Source organism: Rhyacophila brunnea, unplaced genomic scaffold (genome assembly GCF_057557595.1).
Source record: "Rhyacophila brunnea isolate RB1 unplaced genomic scaffold, BYU_Rbru_1.0 scaffold_5, whole genome shotgun sequence".
NCBI classification, from domain to species: Eukaryota; Metazoa; Arthropoda; class Insecta; order Trichoptera; family Rhyacophilidae; genus Rhyacophila; species Rhyacophila brunnea.
The window spans coordinates 3,559,411-3,586,567 of record NW_028233170.1 but is presented as its reverse complement, the minus strand read 5'-3'; the positions used below and the strand labels follow the sequence as shown (position 1 = coordinate 3,586,567).

The 27,157-nt window shown below is 32.6% G+C and overlaps 1 protein-coding gene across 2 annotated transcripts in view; it reads right to left on the bottom strand.

Annotated features, from left to right (window-relative positions):
- Positions 1-402: 402 nt before the first annotated feature.
- Positions 403-27,157, bottom strand: part of LOC147065912 (alpha-tocopherol transfer protein-like) — a 73,509-nt gene continuing 46,754 nt past the window's right edge. For both annotated transcript variants that reach the window (XM_085955934.1, XM_085955933.1), the window contains 5 exons: positions 6,513-6,672; positions 5,021-5,115; positions 4,188-4,338; positions 2,807-3,000; positions 403-1,850 (listed from right to left, as the gene is read on the bottom strand). In XM_085955934.1, the coding sequence (XP_085812060.1) occupies positions 1,479-1,850; positions 2,807-3,000; positions 4,188-4,338; positions 5,021-5,115; positions 6,513-6,648 (948 nt within the window). In that variant the 5' untranslated portion in view covers positions 6,649-6,672 and the 3' untranslated portion in view covers positions 403-1,478. The remainder of the gene's footprint in view (positions 1,851-2,806; positions 3,001-4,187; positions 4,339-5,020; positions 5,116-6,512; positions 6,673-27,157) is intronic.

Sequence of the window (27,157 nt, the reverse complement as noted above, 5' to 3'; positions counted from 1 at the left end):
AAGCCATTATTTCTATTAAGAATAGTGAGTTTTTAACTGATTTAAATTTCTATTAAATTTATGCATTTTGTTATTTTGCATACCTTTTTTTTATTGAGTGTTTCTGATGAACAAATATTGCTGTAACTTATGACATTAAAAAAAATATTATTGAATGTGTAATACAAATAATGTTATGTTTTCCCAATCCTTTTCTATGGCATGAATGTATGGACGCTAAATCAGGAGATGTCACAGAGAGTTGAGGTTTTCGAGATATGGCTGTACAAAAATTATCGAGCACTTCGGTTCATAAAATTTTCCATTTCGAAACAAAATATAATTCAATATTATGTACAATTAAAAAAAAAACAACAGCTGCAGATTATAATATTTTAATTATAACTTTTGACACATCTTTTAAAATACAGCCAAATAAAACTCATACAATGATAAAATAGTAAATTATCATTATATTTATTGTTTCAAAAAACCTTTATACTATTTATATAATTATTATAGTTGGATTAATTTGTACCTTGTATGATGTGTTTTTAATGCTACCTATTTACGTACTAAATTAATACATTTTTCATACAATTAGGAATAATAATATATTATGGGTATTTATTTACTTATTATTGTCTATCATTCAATAGAAATTTATATAATTTTATCGATAGGCAGGTTGGATAATTTTCTACATGGTACAATCAATATTAAAAATAAAATTTTAGTGCAACATACTCAAATATTCATCATGATTAAATGTAGTACACAATATGTATCTAAAGTAATTTATATGTACTTAATTATTGTAATAGACAATAATTATTAAGGAATTTAATTGACTGCCAACAAATTTTATTTTAATTCCAGAATTTATTATTGTCTCTTTGCATAGATATTTACTTTATAGTTGCTGCGTTGTGCTGGTGTAGAGAAAAGGAGAATGTAACTATGCAGTTTCAGTCATTTAATTGGCTGTAAACCAAATTACAAATTATTAAGTACTAACATTTTTAAACGATACACTTAATCAAATATTATAAATTTGCAAAACAAGTGTAATTGTTGTTCTGTAGTGTTTAATGATTGTCTTCTATATTGCAGTGAAAAGGTAATAGTTTTTTTTTTATTTAAATGCTTGTGAAATTGTTCGCATACATATTAAACTAATTATTTTTTTTATATTATATAAAATATCAAGAAACATCAATACAAGGTTATGCCAGAAAAATTACAATATTATATAGATACGTAATATATAAGTATGTACAGGAAAAATAACTATTATATAAAATGAAGGATATTTTTATAATTCTGGATCAAAATAGTAGATTTGGATGCACCATAATTCGCAAATCATAAATAAATCCATAAAAATTACATACCTTAATAATATTAGCATAATATTATAGTATAGTGTAGTTTCTAAACACTTAATTATAATATTAAATTTATCATTATATTTTATACTTAATAATTAAATATACAATTTATGTTTTAATTTCACTTGGCATAATAGTGCTACCATTTTTTATTATGCTTTCTTCTTCACTGTTTTGCTTGGGTATATCTTTTGGGTCGATCGTGTAGCCGAGTGATATCATCTCTTTCACGATTGTCGGGTTGCATTTGAGTGAATCTAACCAAACTGTGTACGACATGTCTGATCTGGTGCCTCCGTACTTCTCGGGCAGAAACTTAGGTTCGATGTGCTTGTGCAGAGATTCCATGTTCGACCCGTGGAAGAATATCTTTGACCGCATTCGTTCGTCTATTAACGGCTTGAACACTGAGTACACTGTGTCAAAGATCCAAGATTGGTTCAGTATGTGAAGAGCATGGGTCTTCATTGGAAAACTTGTCTGGAAAGTGAGAAAGACGATTTATATTAACAATTTTGTATTCATAGATATGTGCTAGACTAGTGGTTCTCATGTGCGGTCACCAGAGGATTTTGCTCCGGCCACCAGCGCTTTACAGAATAATATTTCAAAAATGTATTAATAAAATTGGTTGAATACACATGAACTGTCTTCAATTTCTTTCCACACTCAAATTATCCATGATCTGTTCTTGTGTCGATTTTTCCCACTACGGTATACTGTGAAAGATCATTCAGTGTAATGCAATTCATAAAAAACAAATGTTGAAGCCAGTTGACAGATGTAAACTTAGAAGCAGCCATGTGGATCGCATTGGAAAAAAAGAGTATTGAGGAATTTCCATTTCCATTATATATAAATAAATAGATATGTACCTACTAAAATGTTCAAATGTCTTTTATTAAATGGACTTGTCTATAAATAAATTGATCCATTTTTTTAGTAAATAAAATTTAGCTTTAATTTTTTTAATCACAACAAAAGTGAAATTTTGTACGGCCACCAGACATTTCCATAGAGCTGTCAATGCCAATTGTGCGGCCACAGTTAAGTTTAATGTTAGAACCACTGTGCTAGACTAATTCTATTTCAATTATTTCTAAAACTGGGAAAATGACATTTTTTAGATTTTTTATAATAAATAATACTACTGACATCTATTGATACATGTTGTAACTTTATTTATCACAAACGCGTATTTCCTACTATAAAATACGTACATAAAGAATCACCAAAACATATTTTTTTTTGAAAATACATTGGATTTTCATAGGTGGTTGTAGAAATATGTTTTTATTTTTCCAGTCAAAATCTAACAAAAATACTTTGGTACTTGCCTCTATTTGTAATTAGGCATTACACTTTTAACACAATACTGTAGTAGTTGGTCTTTGTTTTATAAAGTTTCTAAATATTTTTTAATGAGATTTACTTACCACCATAAGTTGAATGACTCTGGACGCAACAGATGGCGTTACTTGCCACGCATGCTGCATTGAAAGATTTTCCAAATCGAAGATGGCTACTCCACCCATTATTTGCGCTTGAGGCTCCAATATGCCCAGCTCCAAAACAATTAATGTAGCTTTGAAGAGTTCCTCCACGGAATATGAATTGGTATCCCAGTTACCTAAAATGACATAAAATATAATATTTTTTTATATTTTATTTTATATTTTATTTTGTAATTAAGTAGGTAGGTACCTAGTGGGCAATCAAAATACTTTAATACATATTGCTACCTATATATAAATGTAAAATAATCTACAACAGCAAATATAGTTTTTATAGAACATTTTTTAGGAGATGTAATAATATTTTTAACATAAAATAAAACTATCTGTAAAATGTGTTTAGTCTTTTTCTTTGTAGCAGCTGATTCTCTTTCACCCAGAACCAATGCTATAAAAGCGATGTATGCATTATAATATAATGCAACTACATTATAGTTGACATGGCAATACGATGCTCCAATACTAAGCTGTGATAATAAAAAGTAACTTCTTCTTTTAAATGGTACAGACAAGGCCTGAACAAAAACGATGCATAAGTGCGAGTGAGAGAGTATTCGGCACCCTTATAATCTCTGCGACCCGCGCTAGAGTAAAATAAAGGTTTACAGATGTGGGAGATGGTTTGCTACGGTGTAGCCGCCAAATCTTATCTTATTGCTTAACTAAGCGTCGATAACCGTGTTGCTAAAATTGCTATTTTTTGTGTTAAACATAAAGTCAGTGGTAAATATTTTTAGAAAATTAAGTAGAAAAGATGGTTTTGTGTGTTGTATTAAAATGTGGTAGACGTACTGATAAGCAAGAAGACGGTATTACGTTTCATAGGTAAGTTTATACATGTTCGTGATAATTTATTTGTATATTATTATATATTTTAATATCAAGTAACCGTGTTTCTTTAAAATAACTTAAATTATAGATATTTTTACCTAATGGTTGCATTTTGACCACTTAAAAATACTATATAACGTAAAAAAAAAGCAAAATATATTTTAATTCTGAGCGTATAGTGCGAGCACTTTGGGCGAGCACTAGCGAAATGGTCTATGGTCTCGAACATTTGAATATGAATGCGTTCGCTTGCCCACAAACCAAACGCACGGCACGCAGCTTCATTTAGTAATGCAATGGGTGGCGTCTAGATGTATCTATAGTCTAAGGGTACAGCCCAAATTCAGCCTTGCATTCCTCAATCATCATTTTATTATTATATTCAATGCAGAAGGTGAAATAACTAAGCTACTATGCCTCTGTCTCTATTTGAAATGTTTAGATAATGGACGAAAAAGGGGGCTATGATTACCGATTCTATATATCATACTCCGTCGGCCATCTTGATCACGGTATGGCGGAACCGCCAGAACATCAGCATCGCCAATATAATGCAATTTTAGAGGCTCCACACCTTCGTGAAGATTGGGGTTATCTTCTTTAAATTGGTAGTAATTCACAATCTGTAAAATAAAATACATAGTCATGGACACAGTAAATTCAATATCATCAAATTCAAATCATTTCATTATCTTTTAAGGCACTCTTTTTAAAACTATAATTTAATTAAGGAATTTTCTTTTAGTACACAAATTATGTGACCCGTGTGTCCCTGATAACTATATTAGTAATCGGGAGCATCAGTAATTGTTTATTCTCCCAAGATGCAGAGATGGCCTATCATTGTTGATGCCAATTGGGAGAGCAAATCTCTTTTCAACCATATCACTTCGGATATTGATAATATAGTCCACCTACGTGATATGTGAATGTTGTTTTATACTGCTTCTACATACCTAATTCTTTTTTTGACTTTTTAATAGGTACTGTTTTAATAATTTTTCTTTGTTTTGTAATAATATCATGTGAACGTCTTGAATTTGTAATTTGTGAAGTGCACTATATTTTAATAAATAAATTTTACGTTAAATTGAATTTTTAATGAATTTGATACTGCTAATGGAATTATCGTAGCACTACTTCAGGGCAGCACAAGATGATGAATTATAAAGAACTAGTTGAGTAATATTACAGAGAATCGATTGGTTTTACCAACATTTACAATATCACAGATCGAAAGAAGATATTGATCTAATTGTTCACAATCATTCTATTGGGTTGTATAGTACAAACTGTTTTACTTACTAATCTATGTGCTCTTTCTACGATAAATAGTCTTGCTCGGAGAAATCGTAGAAGGAAAAGATCATCCATCCTGTGTGGCGTACATTCTCCTCTTTCTGAAATTGGATATGAAAATATAAATTACATTATGTACTGTAATAGCATATCCCACGTCGTAATGCCAATAAAATTCTCTTTGAAATTAAACACCAAACAGTAAGATTATTGTAAATTTCAAGGCATTCTAAATTTGTACACTATGTATTTTTAGTTCAGAAACCAACCATATTTCACAATATTATTAAATAAATTAGATAAAAGATGGCAGTATTCTACATTATTGAGAAATTAATAAAAAAAAATCATTAGTGCAGATGACAGCTGGTGTACCTAACTCATATTTATTTTTGTAAAAATTTGACAATAGATAATATTTAAATGACATTACCTATTATCGATTATTAATTTTCTTTGGTATCGCAATTAGTAGTTACTTAATAGTTCTTCATTACCATTTCTGTAATATGGTGTTTAAATAAATGACAGGTATATAGGTACAATTGATATACATCGAGAATGGATGACTTCAAATTAATGGGTCAAATTTTTTTTATTGATTTTTCAATGTGAATAATAAATTATTGTACCTAGAGTAGACCCAAAGGCCGGTTTGGATGAGTTGAATAATTTAGTCGAGTGGCGAGTAATTTTAGTAACTAAACTAAATGAGACAAGTCTGAACACATTATCTTTAGTCAAGTTCAGTAGTTGTCGCAGAATTTCTTCCTCCAATTCTTCTAATATAGCCATTATAATTAATGAAGTTATTAACTTATTTATTTTTTTAACATACATAATTTGAAAACACTTCGAATCTGGTTTTTCAGGGAGATTTTTTCTATTGGTTATATATTTCTCATAAGTGTTTTAAAAATGAAGTATGTATGTTCAATAAAAAGAATGTTACATTCTTAAATCTTGTGAATTATTATTTGAATAAAAAAATAGCTAATTATTTATGTTTGCTTTGTTACGTTGTGCTCTGTTCATTTTGACATGTCACTCACTAATGTACTGGGTTCGGACACTTTACAGTTACTAAATCATTAAATTTAGTGGTAACTAAATCACTCGCCACTCGACTAAGCTACTCGACTAATCAGAAGGCCTTTCGACGTCAGACAAATCCTGATAAAAAGGCGTTAATATAAAGCAGTGATTTTCTTTAAATGAACGTCATGGCGCAATCGATTTTTCAGAAAAAAACCGAAGAGAGGTTAAACCAGGAATACAATTGAGAATTAATTCTACCAATAACTTAAAGAGATGGGTATTTCTCACAAATTGATAATAAAATATTACACAAAGCATTCCATTTAACTGACATAACATAATTACTCAAACAGATACCTACATACGTACTTGTATACAAAAAAATAAACCATTAGGTAATATTATTATTTGTGACAAGGTGTTATCCTATGAAAAAGAATTAATCTTTGTGTAATCTTACCATAGATCATATCTCTGAAGTCATCCAAACATTTTGCGCGGGTTTCAGGACATTCACCGATATGCACGCGAGCATATTCCAGTAATTCTGGTGGTGGCTCTCCGATGTCCAATGTTGGGGACCATTCCTGCGGCATTTTTATCAGTTTTTACACCAGGTCCTGAAAATAAACAAATTTATGTGCATTACAATAACTTAAAATATTTTTTAATTATATCGAATCCGGGGCTTAAAATGAACCGGAGCGCCGTTCCGGTTCGTTAAATCGGCAAAATTAACGCTCTCTCGTGGAAAAATAATTTTACCGTTTGAGCTAAATAGGCTATATAACAAAACAATATAACACACGTATTTTTATAAAACGCACATAGAATTAGATAATAATTAGATAACTATGTTAATATTCTCAGAAAATGAACGAGTGCTCCAGTTCGTAAAATTTACCATTTCGAGCGCTGATCGAATCGATATTCTTTTTTTCTATGCAACAATCTATTACCATTGCGTTAGCAACCTTAAATTTCTGGTGTTTGGGAACGATACAAGCAGAAAATCCATTGGCAGTAAAGTTGTGGATATGGCTATATACGTACATAATAATATGAAACCTAAGCTTATACAACAAGGTTATAAAAAGCATAAATTCAACTTTATTATATTTTATGACTACAAGACAGAGATTCCCAACATCACAATATTGATAAATTAAAAAGATTTTTTTTTAATAATTTTTTTCGGCGGTGTCTGAGTTAGTACACGTCGGTGCACGTCATGTAGGTTTAGGTATATTTACAATCTATTTTTTATATTATTCTAGTTCCTATCCCCCGCCATGGCAGATCATGGGAAATTTCCCCTTATCGTGAGAAATTTGAAGAGTAAAAAGTGAAAAAAAGGGAAAGGAAATTTAATTGGTAGGTATATTACCAAATCATAAGATAAAGCGCAAAGTGTTCAACCAGTGTGATCACAATATATGCGTGTGAAACATGGACCCTAAGTAAAAGAGAGATCCAGAAACTTAAGAGTAGCCCAACGTGGTAATGTGGAGAGGTGCATGCTGGGCATAGCGCGAAAGGACAAAAAGAGGAATGAGTGGATAAGGAAACAGACAAGGCTTTGAGATGTAATATAGTTCGCTAAGAGCCAAAAATGGAAATGTGTTGGACACAGCTCTAAGAAGGAACCATTGTTGGACAAATCTAGTCATCCGGTGATACCCAAGAGGTACAAAACGTCCGCAAGGTAGACCTAGAAGCCGCTGGATCGATGAAATGATTAAGTTCTGCGAAAGTACGTGGCAACGCAACGCACAGGACCGAGAGGTGAATTCAGCTTGGAGAGGCCTACATCCAGCAGTGGATAGATTCCGGCTAATGATGATGATGAAGATAAACGAAGCATTCCCAAAACTTCATCCTTATTTTACTCTCAATTTTTTTATTTCTCAATACATATAAAAACATTATGCTATAATATGTAGGTACTTGCAGAATCATTTTTAAGTAGGTACTTTTTCCCCATATTACCCCTCCACATATACTCCGCTTCGGAGTGAAAATGGCAACTAAAATAAAAATACTTAAACGTTTATTCGTATAATCTACATTTTGTTTCTTGTTTCTACTACTTATAGTTTATGAAAGCATCGATACAAAATAAAAATGTGCGCTCCGCTCTCTTCTTGATCACAGAAAAATCCTTAAAAATAAAGCCAGTTGGAAACCCCTGCTATTGGAGTTATTTTAGTATGGTAGTTGGTACAGTTGAGGTCAAGGGTATCGTGTTTGAAAATAAAAAAAAACTTGATTGCAAGAATAGCAAAGTTAGTTATTACGAATTATAATAATTTATTCTGTATGTAATTAGATGACTGCATCTGATCAGGGCCGTTACGGACAAATTAGTAATTGCTGGGCCAAGAGCGCGCCCCCAGACTTGTCTCAAAACTATGAAATAATAATATATACCAAAGTAAATAAAATATCTAGACGACAAACATAATGTGTTTAATTTTATGCAAGTAGGTTGTTAGGTTTCATATAAAAAAAACATTACATCTAGTTCAGTGAATTTGTTAACAAATAATATGCTACACTATTCTCTATAACACGAGCCCCCAACTCATGGATCGCAAGGTTTTTAAACCATTGACATATTAATATACAAATCCATTTCGAATGAAATTACACATTATTTTGTAAAACTGTAAGTTTTAATCGATCTACTGAAAATCAGAGAATTCTGATGAAAGGGAATAAACGGGTTTTTTATATTTAATTATTGATAACCATGTCCTTGTTTTTTCGTACAAGGTAATTGTTATAGATATACCATCATAAATCGTTTGGTTGTTGAATTTAGAACTAAGATCTTCTTCTTCTTATTGTGCCATCCCCTAGTGGAGGTCGGCCACCATCAAGGCGATCTTATATTTGTTGTCTGTTACACGTAACAGTTCAGTGGAGCTGCACTCGTACCGTACCAATCAACGAGGTTCTTAAGCCACGAAATGCGGCGCCGTCCACCATTGATCTTTCCTTGAATGACAAGTTGGGGAATGCTGTACTTTTGTCCTCTCATAATGTGGCCGAGGTACTGTAGTTTCCTAGTATTGATACTACGTAAAACTTCTCAGTCCTTCCTGTATCTATAGTCTATGGTCCTTCCCCATTCGATTGAGAACTTCAACTAAGTTCATTCAGCACTCGCAATATGTCAAATATTGGCATGCAGCACGCTTACCATCACGCAGTAATCTCTTAGTACAATAAAAGAATAATTTGACGAGTACAATGGGTACCCAAAGGAAGACTCAAACTTATCATTTTCACGACAAATGGGAAATTCAGTAGTTCTTTGAGATGGTGAAAGACGATTATTCTTGTTGTTGTTTAATTTGTAACGTGTCTTCAGTAAAATATGATACCTTTTGTTCTAGATAGTGTGGTAGATCACTGTTGGTTTTGATAGTGGATTAGTACCTAGATCACAGTCTACTTCAGCGATGGCAAATACGTGGTACGTAAATTCCCTTTTTTCAGCGCTCGAAATGGAAAAGTTTACGAACCGGAGCGCTCGACAAATTTTCTGAAGATATTTACATAGTCATCAAATCGTATGTGTATTTTATAAATATAAGTGTGTCAGATTTTCTATTATATGGCCTATCTAGCTCAGATGGTCAGCATATTTTTTCCACGAGACGGAGCGATAATTTTACAAATTTCACGAGCCTGAACGGCGCTCCGGTGCGTTCCATTCCATTTCGAGCCTTGCTTTTATTTTTATATTTTATATAATAATATTAAAAACATTGAGATGCATGCCCGATACTTGTACCTATAATCTGTTAAAAAACTAGTAATCTTGTTGTTGACCATTTTTTCTTCCACGTAGGTACTCATGTGGAAATATTTTTTTTTATATTGAATCATGTACATTCAAAGCCTAGAAATAGGTTGACAAATAATGAAGAATTAGCATTGTATTAATTTGCAATCAGCTACATATCAACTTGATATAAAAAGTCTCGCAAATAACATGAAACAGAAAACCTCAAACAAAAATTAGTGTGTCCTTATTTTCCTTCATTTTATGCGTATCATTTTTATATATTATATTCAATAAATATGATTTAGTTAGATTTTAAATTATATCACGTGTATACCTGTATACCTAAAAGGGTCGTGCCACGAATTAAAAAAAATCGGCTTATTTTGGCACGCCGATCAAATCCTATTTTCCATCCGGTCTACTTAAAGTTGGACATGCCTGCTATAGACTTTAGATTCATCATTTTGAACACAAAAAATAATCGGTGATTACCAAACTTGATATCGTGTGAGTACAGATTATATTTTATATCGTAGGTATTTAGTTTCCGTGAGTTACTCGTGAATTTTAGAGTTTTTGTCGACTCGGCAAGGTCGGCAGTAATTGTCCAAAGTCGTCAGCCATACAGAAGAATCACTGGAGGTGTAATCAACTGTTTTTTTGTCTTTGAAAAATATACTAAATACATACCATACTAAAGTGATAAATTTGATAATTGAAATTGTAGATAATAATTACAATCGTACGGATATTAAAATAATTATTATCTCTGGAACGGTTAGTAGATGCATTAAAAATAATTTATGTTTGAATGCATAATTGTTTGTTTCGGTGTAGTTGCTATAAGATCCACCAGTATAAGTTGTCTGCTGAGTGAGGCCGCTACATGCTAACACTTGATATAATATCATTAAATACTTTTTATACTTTGATGAGCTTAGTTCTAAATACGAACATCGGACGATTTGTGATGGTATATCTATACCAGTGCTCACGTATGTATGCATGCGAAAGTCCCGAGAGCAGCGCAACGTGTCATGGAAATGTATTGAATGTTGGGCATAATGGCAAAGTATCACAAAATTCCCAAAAAAAAAATAGAAGAAACTCAAGGAAGGAAAAGGATATTATGAAACTAATATAATATGATACCTACGTAAGCAAGATTATAATATAATAGCGCCTGTACACGTGCATGGATTTACTTGCACCAATAGTATGTATTTTAAACTATCGCAATAATAACTGTTTAGACGTAAAAGTACTGACTCTCTCTCCAATCTCATTCTTCAAGCGTAAGCGAGACGCGATGTTGTCATTGTATGGTGGTATTTGACAGATTCAGACAAGTTCGGACAATTTCGTACATAATCGGTAAACGTCAAAATATCCTGTGCGGTGTATTTCGTATTTCTTCCGCTAGGTTCGCTACTATCGTTATACTGCAGATGCGCACCCACCATGCAAATACCAATTATTGCGTGAGAATTTAGAAGCTTTTGAAATTTTTTGATCCACGCATGCAATCTTGCAACTTGCATGATAATACGTGTTTACACGTGCATTTTCATGTTATGGCCGCGATAATGCGTACTGTCAGCAGTAAATTCATGCACGTGCAAACGGGGTGTTATGCTATGTTTGGTTAATATTAATTAACTACCAATAGCCTGCGACTTCTTCCGCGTGAAATACGACATATATGCAGTATGAAGAAATAGGCATACGGGGTCCTTAATTATTAATACTAGGTACCTACGGTTAAACGTAGGGATTATTAATTGGAGGCAGTTAATACGCTGATATCGAAAAGGCCTCTCCAGCATCGTGGCTGACGTCCCCACCTATCGAACTTGTGGTATATTTTTCAGCCACCTCATCCTTTTAAATATTTTAGAACTTTAGGTACATATCTCGTAATTTTTTTCTGTCAGTTTTCTTCGGTAATGCCGGCTACAGACGGACAGTTCTCGTAACAGGTTGAACATGCCAGTTAATAACCATACAATTATCTTTGGTAGATAATCTGCTGCGCCCATAGACGGACACTTTTCGACCTTTCAGATGTGTGCCATGTTCAAACTGCCAGCGACCTCCCACTCCCGTGTTTTTGTAAAACTGTTGGAATTTCAACTCACCGAAAGTTTTCGGGTGACGTTAGCTAGCTGCGTCGTAAAGTAGGAGTAGCTGGCGCGATTTGGCGGCAAATTTTGACAGTTCTGTCATAACCTTCTAAGTTCGTTCGATAAGAAGTATATTATTTTTGTTGCGTATTCTTTTGCTACTCATATTATATAATTACGAATATTGTGAAGTGTCAACTAGGTACCGCAAACAATATTTATTGTGTGTTGTTAATATGTCTGTACCAAATTAATATATTATATTATTCAAAACCAATAAGTAAATTGTTTTGGTGATTGAATAAAACATATTACATAAATTTAATGTATATAACCCTGATTTAAATAAAACAATACGTATGTATTTTATCTTAATTAAATTTTATTAAAACAACAATTAGTATACTATGAATAATTTATTCAAAATAAAAGAATCTGGACATATATTTACACAAACAATAAATTGTAATCATAATAAATCTAACAAAGTAAAAATATTCGTAGATCAATCGTTCGTTCAAGTATACCCTACTTAAAACTAATTTAACACATGGTACCCCTGTATATGATCTCGGCGAACATAACCTCCATAGTTTTTGACACTTGATCTGCCACAGACAGTAACTGTACGTATATGGGCACGTCTGTTGACAGTTCGACAGATTTAAATGGGGTAGTTAAACTGATCTGTGGTGTGTCCACTAACGTACAGTTATTGTCTGTGCCATGTTCAAACTGCTACGAAAACTGTCCGTCTATGGCCGCCTTAAAGTATCATAAGGTCACTAGGATTCTCTAAATTATTATTATTTGTCAAATGCTCGCGGAAGGTTGCAGTGATTTTTTTCTAAGGGCGCCGAATCGAGCCACTGTGGATTTGGGAATCGAAACACGTCGTGCATTATATTGTTGTTGAGCCCAGTTCATAATAATAATTTATGAGGATTCCGGTGGGGAATTTCGGATCTTAATTTAGTATCAGTAGTTAGCGAATTATACCTACAATGTATTCATACAAATATAATATAAAATAACTAAGTAAAAAGATATGGCATTTTTTTCACAAAAAGATAAGTATGTATTTACCTAGTTGTATTTTTTGAATAAAAATAAATTCACATTTATTTAACATAAAATTTGGAGTAATCGATGACTCATTACGATGTTATTGAACTAAGACTTGTTTTGTAAGGAATAGTTGATTTTACAAACGATTGAAAATTCAAATTTTATTAAACATGTATTCAAATTAGATGGGTATTGAATACATACTGATTAAAATAGTTGTTTAAATATTTTAATGATATAGTTTCATTTTAAGTAGGTATACAACTTTAATAATAAAACCATTATAAAGGACAAGGTCGAATCTCAAGGTTGCGCGCTGAATTGAATCAAATATTCAATTGGTAGATACGTATATAATTCGTAACGAAAGTAAAAAATATTCATGGTCCGTTGTAAATATTTTTGTTTTCGACCAGACATGAATCCCCCCACCCTTTTTTGTGCGTGCCTGAATACGATAAACATACCACATTAAGTGTGAGGTTAAATAGTTTTGCAACGAAACATGACATAGCCAGAGGGGCGTCGAGCGAGAGAAAGCATTGCAAAAGGGTTGATGTAAGTATAAGTACAGAAGTAATCAGTGATGTCACGTAGGGGTAGGCGGGTCATGGATTGCTTAGGGATGTCAAATTAAAGAATGAATTCTTACTATCATTATAACTTTTCAAAGCAATGGCGGTTTTCCACCAAGCGGACGGTTCGTTGGAAAGTACCGACTTCTTAGTTCAAAGAAATCACTCACAAAAGGGGCTTTCAATCTTGTCAGTGCTTTAGACTTTCACATACTTAAAACCATCGCTGTTTGAGAGGAGCTTTCGTAGAAATTCTTTAATCTTCAGTAGATTATACTATTATATAGGTAATTACCTACATTTTTTTTACAAGATTTTTGTGTAATTTATTGTCAGTTCAAGATAGTCCAATAGGTAAATATGCACTCAATAATTTTAGGTTACATATAAGTTGTACGTATGCAGTTGGCCGTAGGACAGTTCTTCGTGAGCCGTTGTTCTTGAAACATGTATTCGTACAGCATTAATTTAATCAAATGAAGAATTATTGTTCGTTGAACATTTCAGCGTGGAGTATGTTGTACTATGTTACAAATTTCAGCGCTAGTTTGCGAACAGTGATGTTCCAATTAGATTCAATACAAATTTTATGAGATATCTTTATTGGTTTTAAACAATTTAACGATGAAACTACATAAATATATATGACTATAATTCTAATTTAGTTACTTTCCGATGGTTTTACTACGTATTTTCAAGTGTTTTATTTTGACATCAATATTATAGGTTAACCGAAATGACAATATTTACTTCAATATAATAATGTATAGCTTACCAATAGGTAAATACTTAGCTGTATCCATTTCTCGAAAATACGAACAACTCGTCATTTGATTAAATGCTATTCGAACACATGTTTCAAGAACAATGGCTCACAAAGAAGTGTCTTACGGTCAATTTGTATACATACAAATCACCGGACACGATAATTTTGCATACAATTTGAGACTAAAAACGAAAGGGAACGGCATTCTAAGTCGTCCTGGGGGTGGCGACGTCACAGGAAGTAACAATAGTCACATTAGATCTACCTAATTACGCTCGCTTCACATTAATAGGTTCTGACCGTACGGCAAAAAACCGAACGGTCAAAATCCGAATCGGCAACAAGTTCTTCACGCTACTAAAAGAATGTCGCCTTTCGGTTTTTTGCCGTACGGCCAAAACCGTATAGTGTGAAAGGAGGGTTACTGCGCACGAGAAAAAATGCATCTGCGAACATTCACCATTAAATGGTTCCACTATATCTAGGTATCTACTATTTTTTTTTATTCAAATAAATTATCGTTCCATTCTACTTGAATGCTTTTCTGCTTTTTGTGAATCGGCCTGATGATTTTAGTTAATCCTCGTTTACAGTAATTAATGTTTTTGTACAAATACCGGACACGAGATTTCGTATCTTCTCAATTCTGATAAAACCGTATCACTGTTATCTCAGTATCAGCCACAACTATCTGCTGTTCTCGACGCTACATATAGTAATATATACATACTTTGACTGTATACTTGTTTGTAGAGATTATAATCTGATCTCATTTTTACCTTTTTCGGTCATGCTCAGGGCTCTAAATGGACCGGAACGCACCGGAGCGCCGTTCCTGTTGGTGAAATCGGTAAAATTATCGCTCCGTCTCGTGGAATAAATAATTTGACCGTCTGAGCTGGATAGGCCATATAATATAAAATCTAACACACTTATTTTCATGAAAAAAACACATAAACTTTGATAACTTTACTATGTCAAAATCCTCAGAAAACTGTCGAGCGCTCCGGTTCGTAAATTTTTCCATTTCGAGCACTGGACTCATGCTTTGAAAGTGAACGCCACATTGTCCGAGTACTAACACGCATTACATAATGAATATTATCATTACTGCATACAATAATTAAAAAGTAATTATTTATAATTCCATGTTATGCTATTTGTATTTTTTGTAATTCTTATTACCAATAATTTTCCGTGAAGTAATTATATTGTTAGACCCAATCATATGAGATTAATGGATCAATATGTCAGAATATGCATATAAAATTGATGTTTCAGTAAATTGCATACACATAATTTCCTTATAATTTTAGTAGAATAACTACCATTTACGCATCGGCCCTGATTGACATAACAGTTAAGCCGAGTTGTCAGGGAATATTTATTATTAGACACTACATATTGTATTATTATTCATAAATATTATTTATATCAGTGATTCCCATTATTTGGGGTAGGTATCACAGCCCTGGCTGTGTCGTAGACATTGTTTACCAGAAATAATAATTGCAAAATGAGAGTAAAGAACATTTTGACAGAAATTAATATTATTTAAAGGTTAGATTGCTTGTGCTTAGATTGTCATATTCAGCGTCCCAAAAATACGCCAGCAGAGTTATTTATATTATATTGTATAGTATATATAATATAATAATAATATATAAAGAAATCCCGAATCCCGAGAAAAGATTCCCGAGATCCGGGATTTCCCGAAATGTTAAAAAATTAAATTCTCGAGATTCGGAATGGGAAATCTCGAAAATTTCTCGAGAATTCCCGTCGGGAAATTCCCGAAACTCAACTCTAATCACGGCCGTGTTTAGTTTGAGAAAGGCTAATCGATGGTATTCCTTACAATGAAATGTATAATTGTTAATTCGTATTAATTACACACAAATGATACTAGCCACTTTAACGGCGGTACCTTCAATCGATTCTTCGTGGAAAGATACTATTATATTAATTATTAAAATAAGACACGTGTTTCATCTTAATTAATATAATTTACAAGATTGCACTGAGTAAATTGCATGTAGAAAATATCACTGTTTCAACGGGTTAAGTTTAATACACGAGGAGTTTTAATTAATTTATCTACCCCAGCAGAAAAAATGCCTGAGAAATGGAGTCGTTGGTTGAGTTCCCATTTTGTGGGCTACTGGTTCGAATCTTTCGTCTGGAAAAAATATATACTTCGATTGACTGTGTGGAAGAGTAGAGGAGACTTAGAGATGGATGGGGGACGTTTGAACGAGGGGGTTACACGTAAATTGTACCTATGCAGTTCGCCGTAAGGTGTCAAACCGGGTACAAATGGCTGTATAGCATTAAGATCAAAAAATGACACGTTGTTTGTCGAGCATTTCATGAGCACCTACCTACTTGCTAATCTACTTTTGAATCATTTATAATTCTATATAAATATATAGGATATTATTATAGTTACTTACCTAACAATAAATTTTCTTCTGTCTTTTCCTTGTATTCCGGTGGTATTTTTGTGTTTTATTTATACATGAATTTGATCTTAATACTATACGTTTTTTGCAATACAACAGCTCACGGTGAGCTGTGATACGGAGAGCTGTGATATGGAGGGCTGTGATATGGCGAGCTGCATACGTACGGATTTTCGGACATGTGGCTAGCGATAGGAGTCATTAAAGGGTACTTATGGATGGTGCTAAATCTTTTCGTGATATGTATTTGCCGACAGCGCTCGAAATAGAAAAGTTTATGAACCGGAGCGCGCGATATTTAGCGATATGTAGCGAGTTTATATGTTATTTACCTTATATACCTACCAACCTAACTACCTTAGGCGGACAAATGAAACAACAGTCTGTAGATATCTGATACGCACTAATACTAAGGATTTGGGCAGGTAACGTCTTTCAGCGCCGCAAGCAAAAAAAAAAAACTATTATACTATTATACTAGTATAATATATAATAATATAATATACTACTAACTATTATAATATAACTACGAAATGTGCAGTCAAAAATTGTATTATTAATTATAAAATATAATGTATTATTTACGATCATTTAATTAGTTAATTTTTTAATATCATACAATGTAATATGCAGACATCGACGAGTCCTATAATACTCAACTCAAATCCTATGGAATAATACAAAACCCTCATTATTTATAATTTATGTCATATTAAGATCGCATAAAAACTTTGTATCAACACAACATTATGTAAACTTTTTTTTTTAATAAATGGAACGATTATCATAATAATTTCCGAGCTGGCGCGCTATTTTTCCGCGAGATGAAACAGTCTCAGGAATGTTTTTAAATGCTTCTGAAATGTATGTATTAATTTTAATTTAAAGACAATGAAATCTAGAGAAAAAATAACCATATGAAGTGAATGTAATTATGATTTCATACATGATTTATTTTATTATATTCTGTAACACATGGATTACAATTTTCTGTCCAATATTGGTGGCATTTGATTATGCCGGAATAGGAAAAAATCTACGCTAAGTAAATAATACGGATACTTACATGCATAATGAATATTATGACATGCGTCAAAAGATACCTAATCATTTCCCATGTGATTTTTTTAAATGTGTGCATACAGATTAATTATTGTGATTACTGGAAAGTCAATGGCCCAGATAAAAATATCAGGCCTCTATGTGAAAAATACACAAGAGGTCTTATATTTTTCTCAATATTATATTGCGACGCCAAAATTATAGATTGCTTAAAAATTGGAACAAAATAAATTTATTCATTGACTTATTGATCATATTTTATGTCTAAAATTAATCAACTACAATGCAAGTGAATAATAATAATTACATATTATAATATGTAATATAACCTATTATCAGTTTATATTAGTTATACACTAAGAATTATTTCGTGTGGCATTATTAAAAAGATCCAGATATATGTACTGATAAGGAAGAGTTTGTTTTCACTTTAGAAAATTACTGATTCGCGGAAATTAAATATTATGTTTTTTTTTTTTTGCTTTTTGAAAACGTCTCATGCATATACACAATAGAAAAAATACTAACACACGACGGAACTTGAACCTGTATCTGCTGGATTCGCCCCAGTATGTTTTTCCAATTAAACTACGGGCATCTTAGTTAATTACGACAATTTTAACTAGTAGTTGTTACATGAAATGCTTATCGAATTGCGTTATAATGTTGGCTATTGGTTTTAGTATATTAAATTAATCCCTTAATTACTAACCGACGTTGCGGATTACTCCATTATTTAGTTTTTATAACGTAATTATTTGCTAATAATTTTGATAAACTATTTCTTTTATTCAACGAATAAGACACAAGATTTCAGACTGTAACATTCTATATACATACTGAAAATACATAATTTGAAAACATCTCATGCATATACACACTAGAAATGCGCGAAAAAGGGTGGCGATTTCAAGGTATACCATTATAGCCACGCAGAGTCAAGCAATGGTACGTAATCTTCACCGTGCCATTATTCGTGGAATTCTTTGTATTGTTGTGCATCCCGCTCTAGTATTCCTTGATCGTCTCATTAAAAGTTACACATATTAATATTTACCAGAGCGTTGGAGCGGACCCTTTTTTGAGCTCCTTTCAGCTCCGCTCCGGGACCTAATACTTGCTCCGGCTCCGCTCCGGGTAAAAAGTTTAATAAGTATTATGTATGAAAATGTTAAAAAAATAAGTAGTTTTAAAATAATCGTCATTTTCATTATTAATTCTATTAAACGAAATACTGACAGCAAATCGTCTCTCATTATTTGCCTCTTCTGTCAAAAAAATGATGTTATTAATCACTCGGCAGTGTTGCCATATTTCAAATAATTTTAGTGTTGCAAAGTATCAAAAGATACTATTTTCATTGGATTTTAGGACGAAAATTTAATAATAAACAATAACGTCCGGAGCAGTGGAGCACTACAAATTTAGAGACCGGTGCTCCGGCTCCGCTGCTGTTTCGAGCTCCGCTCTAACGCTCTGTTATCTACGAGTACTTTTCCTTCTCTGTCGCTTACACTCGCTTACAGGATTACTGATGGGGGATTTAGAAAATTATTGGTACATGTGGGTTTATTTTTAATCTGCATAGTTCCTTGTGGGTGATGTAATATTATGTTGCATTCATTCTATATAGTATTTAGTACTCAGAACCACTGGGTTATGAATGTTTTTTTCAGAAGAATTATTAATAATTAAATGTTTCCATATTTTTTTCAACTTTCGAAAATATTAAAGGAATTGCGAAGTTAATAATAAAGATGTCGCATTAGGGGAAAATCAAAGAGTTTCTTAAATTTCTCAATAACACAGAATTTAATTTTTTCTGGGTATACATATTATTTCTAATAATTTATTTTTAAAATGTGTGTTAATCTTTATTATATGCATTTATATTATTATATTAATATGTTAATATTAATCGAGCACTTTGTAATACAATAACTACATGAATAATGAATATATTTGTACGTATACATACGTGTACGTAACTGAATAAAAAATAAATCGCCATTATATATTATATGTATTTCATAAGGGACGCATTTTTACTGCCTATATTACTAAAATACCTATTTCCACACCTTGACAAAGTGATTCCTCTACTAACTTTTTAGCGAATAAAGAATACGAATTGAGATCGTAAAGGGTATCTTCCTAAAAATCAGACACCTATTTAGCAATCAAGACTTTAACCTGTATTTGAGACTGCGTATGGTTCGCTGTTATTTTCTAATAATCCTTTTTTATGGACGCTAAAACATAAGATGTTACGGATTTAGGACTATTCGGCGCCGGGACAACTGGGCGCCAAGCAATCGAATGAAATTCAAAATTAAATAAACGTTTACGAATTATTGGTACTTTAAAAAATATATTCAATATTATTATTTATATTTAAATTATTATATTACCTATTGTATATGGTGGGAATTAACATATTATGCACACGGAATTAATGATTTAATGTGCATATGTTTAAGTTCCAACGAGAAGAGAGCTCTTTGATTTTTTTATAAAACCTCAGGTGTGATAATTCTCACTCCGCAATAAAAAAACATTATGTTAAGAGCAAAATGAATTAAAACTGATTAAAATTCATCGTCTACTATCTGTATAAATACTAACGAACGTCTATTTATTTCATTAGACAGTGCGTCGTCCAATTGTCCTGGCACCCGGTTGTCCCATTTCCGATGTCAAGGAGGGTTAATTCTTTCGACACGTGAACGCTTCCTCAAAATTTCTTAGATTGACCTGATGACATACATTAGTGTCCTCAAATGAATGGGAAAGGACCGATAAATTCTGCGTAGTATCACAATTTATATTTATATAATCAAAGTCATCAGAATATTTTCTCTTTATTGTTCCATTCATAAAAAAACGAAATATCGGACACAGACCGAAGAGGACTCGCTTATCCGGTTGGGCCCCAATGCTTTGCATAGGTTTACGATAATATATGTACGCCTCTGTGGAAAATTATGTAGTGAGGTATAATTATTAGCAATTAATTGCGTCGATTAATGTCACTTTTTGCTGTAATTTACACGTACCATGTATTGTATTTGAAATGTTATTACTGTATTATATAATTCTTATATATTAGGCCATGCTGACAAAGTTTGGTATCAAAACCACTGTATCCGGTAAAAAAAACTAAAAATTTGAATGATCTGGAGCAGTGTTTTTTAACCTTTTTATACCTGCGGACCGGTGAAAATAGGAAAAATATTTCGCGGGTATTAGTTTACGGGCTGATTTTTTTGGTTGTGTCTCTTAAATCATAATAAATTATTGATCCGAACTAATCAGTTATTTTATAACCCGACGCAACAATTCTCATCTAGTAGTGCCAAGTGGGTAATAGCACCCATACCTACAACAATTTAAAACAAATAAACCCTGACCGCTAAAATTATTAAAACATGGAACATGCTTTGCCTACTGATTTTCTGAATGCTGGTTGTCCAAATTCGAAAGAAAATTTATTTGTCAAAATAACCTAATCCAAAGGATTCAAACAATTTTACTTTTCTGAAAACTATGTAATTACAATAATAAACTAAAGTAATAATAACAGACGAACAATACGTCGCACAGAATTTAGGCTACTGAACGTAAAATAATCGGCGCGCGTAAGTAATCGGGATGGGGCGCGGGCTGCGCGTCTATAGTTTTTCTACGTCTATTTTTCGTAACGCTTTTGCGTCGGAGATCATGAGTAAAACATGTTCCAAGTTAATAAGAGTCCTTTGTTCAGCAGCGATTTTATTTAAGAGCATACATCAGTGAAACGGGAAATAATTTTCAACAATATGTGGAACGAAATTTCGAAATCGTTGCCAATCGGAGAGCGATAGTCGAGCTGTGAGCACGTCAATTTGTTTTATGATGGCGTCGGAGGAGTATATTCTTAAATCGTGTAAAAATTACTAAAAAACGTTACGCATTTACTCGAAAAAGAAAACATGTCAATGAATATATTATTATTATTACTAATATAACAATAAACATAACATTAAATGGACGCATATTGAATTTTTATGACAAATTATGTTTTGTTCCGTACGCGTCGTTTGCACAATCTGCGCGTCGCGTAGTCACAATCTGTTTAGACCATGCCTCAACTGAAGTATAGTCTTAACGCAGAGAATTCGATTTTCCAGGAGATTAAACAATGGACCTCTAAATAGTTTAAGTAAGCCACGTAGTAAAATCTTAAAAAGATTCGTAGATATTTCTCATAAATTGAGAATACAATATCACCCAAAGGATAAAAAAATCCCTGCAACTAACATCAAAATACAGCATAATATTATTACGTACTTGTTAAAAAAAATATTATGCCATAAGATTCATGAGTTCTGACTCATCTTCATTAACTATTATTTAAGTTGCAGGATACGATCCTAGGGAAGCGATACATTGATGTTTTGCTACATCGGACAACTACGTTTCTAAACCAGCCACTGTTTTTTATTGAGTTCAAAGATACAATGTTAATGAAGACAATTGTGTTGATATTTCATTGTTCAGCGAATTTCTCACGATTGTTTTGAAACGAAGTTTTGCAACAAACATTGAATTGTCTTCGCACAATTTTATCAAACTACGTAGATATCTACTTATGAAATATGAAATATCAGTGTCATTTAGATCTGTTTTACAACACGACAATATATCGCGAGGTCAAATTAAAGTAGATAATGAAACATACATAGCTTGAGAAAATAACGTAGATGTATTATAACTTCTCAAGGAATCAAATTTGGAACCCCTGCGCATATATTCTATACACAACGCTGCTATCGGCAGCTATCGACGGTAGTTTATCACATTTATGTATTATGAGGTATTATAAATTGTTATAATAAGTTAGCCATCTAAACTGTTAAAACTGTCTATTTCGTTCTAAAAAGTTAACACAGCCAAGAGAGGTGCTGTTAAAACATAGCACTTATTGTAACAATTATAATACATAAATACATAAGTATGATAAACTACTCTCGATAGCAGTCTTGTGTATATAATAGATGCGCTGGTATATAAGAAACCGGTGTCTTGCGTATTGGACTATGAGACGTTGCATGTTTAATTAAAATTTAATTACATATTACATAAGGTTTTTTAGGCATTTCATCATTATGTATTATATCCAGACACGACATAAAGGTTTTTTGGACAACTAATGAAGTACCTCTCCTCTTTTTACGTTTGCTCATTTCATAAAGCTGTCCATTAATCATATTGTATTCGTCTATTCAATGACATCAATAATAAATACATTTTTTTTTAGCATTGTTGGTAACTTTTTGGTAACATAATATACCATAACACTTTTTTATATACACATATTAATATTATATTATGTAGAGGTCAGGGTCAAACTGTGACAGTTTTTAAACACCCCTCACCCCTTTTTCCAATGGTAAGTAGAAATTATAATGTTAATTTACAATATGGGGAGATGAGACAGAGGTAATTGTGTTCAAATCTATTTTGGTTCTGGTCAGAATCAATGAATTGTAAAAAAATATAGTTACATATTATACTATTCTAAATTTGGCGCCCCTTCATCTCAGCGCTCCGAGAGGTAGCTCTACACACAGGCCGGCCTTGGTATTGGTTTTATTATACTATATGTAATAGTAATATAATATGTAATTTAAATATACTCAATTATACTGTAGGCACCAGGAAACAGTTTTTATTTATTTTTCATATTTACTTATACTTAATGTTTATATTTTATACATATATTATTATAAAAAAATGCTTCGATTACTGTTATAATCGCAGCATCTCACTCATAATGGACATTTTGATGTGATAATAAAAACAGTACCCATGGCTAACTAAACAATACCACAATAGAGCTTGTGACATTTCGGCCTTTTTCATTTATTGAGATTCGAGAATTGTCGAAATCGAGTAGGTACTATATCTATTTTTTTTTACCGGAATTCGAGATTGATTTTTTATGGATTTCTCGAGAATTCTCGAGATACTAGAGAAATCGACATTGTTTTTTTTAGATCTAAATAACCGGGAAATTTAAAAAAATCCATTCAGTATTTCTTTTTTTAACTATAAATCAAAATTTCTTGTGAAATTAGTACATTGCTATTTTTTCTTAAATCTGGTTGCGATAGATAGTGTAGCCTTGTGACAATTTCTCGATTTCTTGAGAATCTTATTGATGATCTTTCGAGAAATGAGAATTCTCGAAATTTCGGAAAATTAATTTCTCGAGAATTATCGAAAAGAGATTTCTCTATCAAAACCTCCAATCCACACTGATATGCAAAGATGATACGGTATGCAAATATGCTAAGTATGTGCCGGTCATTATATTTTGTAGATAAGAACGCCTCCTTCTGAATGCGCATCTGATAATATATTCACTTTTCTTCATATGACGAACCACACGTTTTAATCAAATGAGTAACTCAAGAAATACGAGACTCCAATTAAGAAAAAATATGATTGAAGTATAAATTATTATGACTATACATCTTGACCAGTTGGCTTGACTTTTGAATTGATACTACTGTTATTCTTCGATCTGTGTTGCCAACTCTTTTGAAATAGACAGTAAAAGGAATGTTAGATATTTCCAAAATGAAAAATATATTAGAGCTATCGTTTGTCGTTAAGGAAAAAGATAAACATTTCTACAGCTCTTCGAATAATAAATAGTTCGTGGTACAAACAAAAAATTACCTTACTTATTTGGCGTAACAAAACAAGAACAAAACTTGTGATAAACCAGAATCTTTGACTAGCTCTTAATTATCTTGTTTAATTACACACTCAAGAAAAAGGACCGCTTATTGGAACACCGATGGTTTATTTCTATACACTTTAACTTATATTACTAAATTATAAAATGGTTTCTCGTTGTTTTTATTTTTAAAGTAGCAATTGTCACTGGCGTTCAATCGTTTGTTTACGTAAGGAATTGCAAATGACCGACAATAATAAATTCGCTGCCTAGGCAACGGAACAATTCTAAACAATAATATTATACTGTATAATCGTCACGATTGGAGTATCATACTGTGGCGTAAAGGTAGTGCGTTCGGCTGATAACCGAACAATCGGTGGCTCGAATCCAATCGAGTGCGTTTTTTTTCGTATGAAAAAATAAATTATGTGTTACATGTCACACGCCAAAAATACACTTGGATCTGATTTCCCAAACGCGCCAAAAGAAGTATAACTTCAAAAAACAACTTGAAAACTCGTCACTATAATATGACAAAACGCTAGTTTACCAGGATGATATTTCTATACGATTGAGAAAAATTCTATGTCTGGCAAGAAAGACGAAGAGTTGCCAACAATAAATTAATTAAATTTTAAACCATAAATAGTGTAAAAATACGATGAAATTTATCCAATTTAGTGTTGTATATAAAAAAAAACGGCAATAATAGTTAAGCAATATAATGAATTGCAGTTTTTATTATAAATTATTTAATTTGACAGGCAATTACCGGTCATTTTACCCTGATTTTAGTGTGCATAATAAAATCGGCAAGGCTTTTCTCAAGAACAATAGAATGCTCCTACATAATCAGCTACTAATTGTTGGTAAGAATATTATCCAAAATATTTAAATGTCTTTGGATACTTATGCCAAATTATGACAATTATCATTCATCATCTTAAACACAGTCTTCAGTTCATACCAAGCTAACAAAAAAATACGTACACGCATTAAAACAAAATTTCTGGCAATAAAATCACATCCTGTAGTAAGCAGTGTCAAAACAATGATCTTTAAACTCAGCATATTCTGTTAATTGCAGCCACGGTCATAAGTAAAACTCAATGAAATACGCTTACATAACATGATTATTTATTTTACTATATCGACTACAAGACCGTAAGTATCATCGAGACGTATGAGGCGATAGTATTGAGAAGTAATTGATCAAACCAATCCGCTTATTTTTTTATTTTATATTCCATTTTGTATGAGGTTTTTAATAGACGCCATTCCGAACTCGACTCGCTCTAGTACCCACGTGAACATTTTTTTAAAACAGACAGTGAAAAACGCCCAGGATCTACCAGTGTCATCGCTAATAGAAACCAGAATGTAGATTCATTAATATTGTAAACTATTTTTATTGTTCATACACTTCTTCCACCCTATCACGTCCCAACATTGGGGCATAGGGCAAGCACAAGTTGGCGCCACTTCCCTCGGTCTATCGCCAACTCCTGCGCCTCCCGCCATGTCAGACCTGCAGCACGTAGGTCGCTTTTGTAGCACCGCTGCAGGGTGAGGGAGGGCTGGCCACGGCGACGGAACCCTTGATGCTGTGCCACAAGGGTTCGAAGTGCCGCACTCTTTGGCGGCATCCGGAATACGTGTCCCAGCCACGTAAATCGTCTCTTTGTGATAACTTCAATCACCGAAGGCTGTTGCGTCTGCTCACGAACTCGGGTGTTTGTAACGCGGTCGTACCAATGTACCCCTAAGATTCGGCGGAGACATCGATTCTCATAGCTCAAAAGCCTAGACTCTTGAAGCTTAGTAAGATGCCATGTCTCACAGCCATACAGGAGCACAGGTAGCACGCACGCGTTAAACAAACGACATTTGGTCCTCACAGAATACAGCCTTGACCTCCATGCGACTCCAAGTTGGTTGAACGCAGAGCCCGCCACACCCATGCGGATTCCAAGCTCACTAGAAATACCACCATCTATCCTGTTCATACACATCGACTAAGACGAAATTAAGTTTCTGACATGTATTTTTTTCTATGTCATATGGATTGGTTTCCAATTAATGTTCTGATGATATTTTCAAAACATCACTGATGGTATAAAATGTTTCTGAATTTAAACTATCTGTATATGTAGGTATAACCTAATTATTAATACAATATTACAATAGAATAACAAATTTCATGAAAATAATTAGGTTTAAAATGGGACGAATTTATTATTATTTTGATAATTTCACGCTTATCATTTTTCAACCATAGATGACGCTAAGCCATATTAATAATTTTGCCATTTTGTATACCTTCTCAAATGATAGTTTATATCGGAATATGCAATGGCACACTGTTTTGATAGTTATCCGCTAGATGATGTCATCAATTTTCATACAAAACGTATTCTCGATTATTCTTCCATAATAAAATTATTTAATTACCGCAATAATATTATATTTTGCAAGTTATCAAGATAATTTTATTCATACACACAATAATAACTAGTTTTTCGT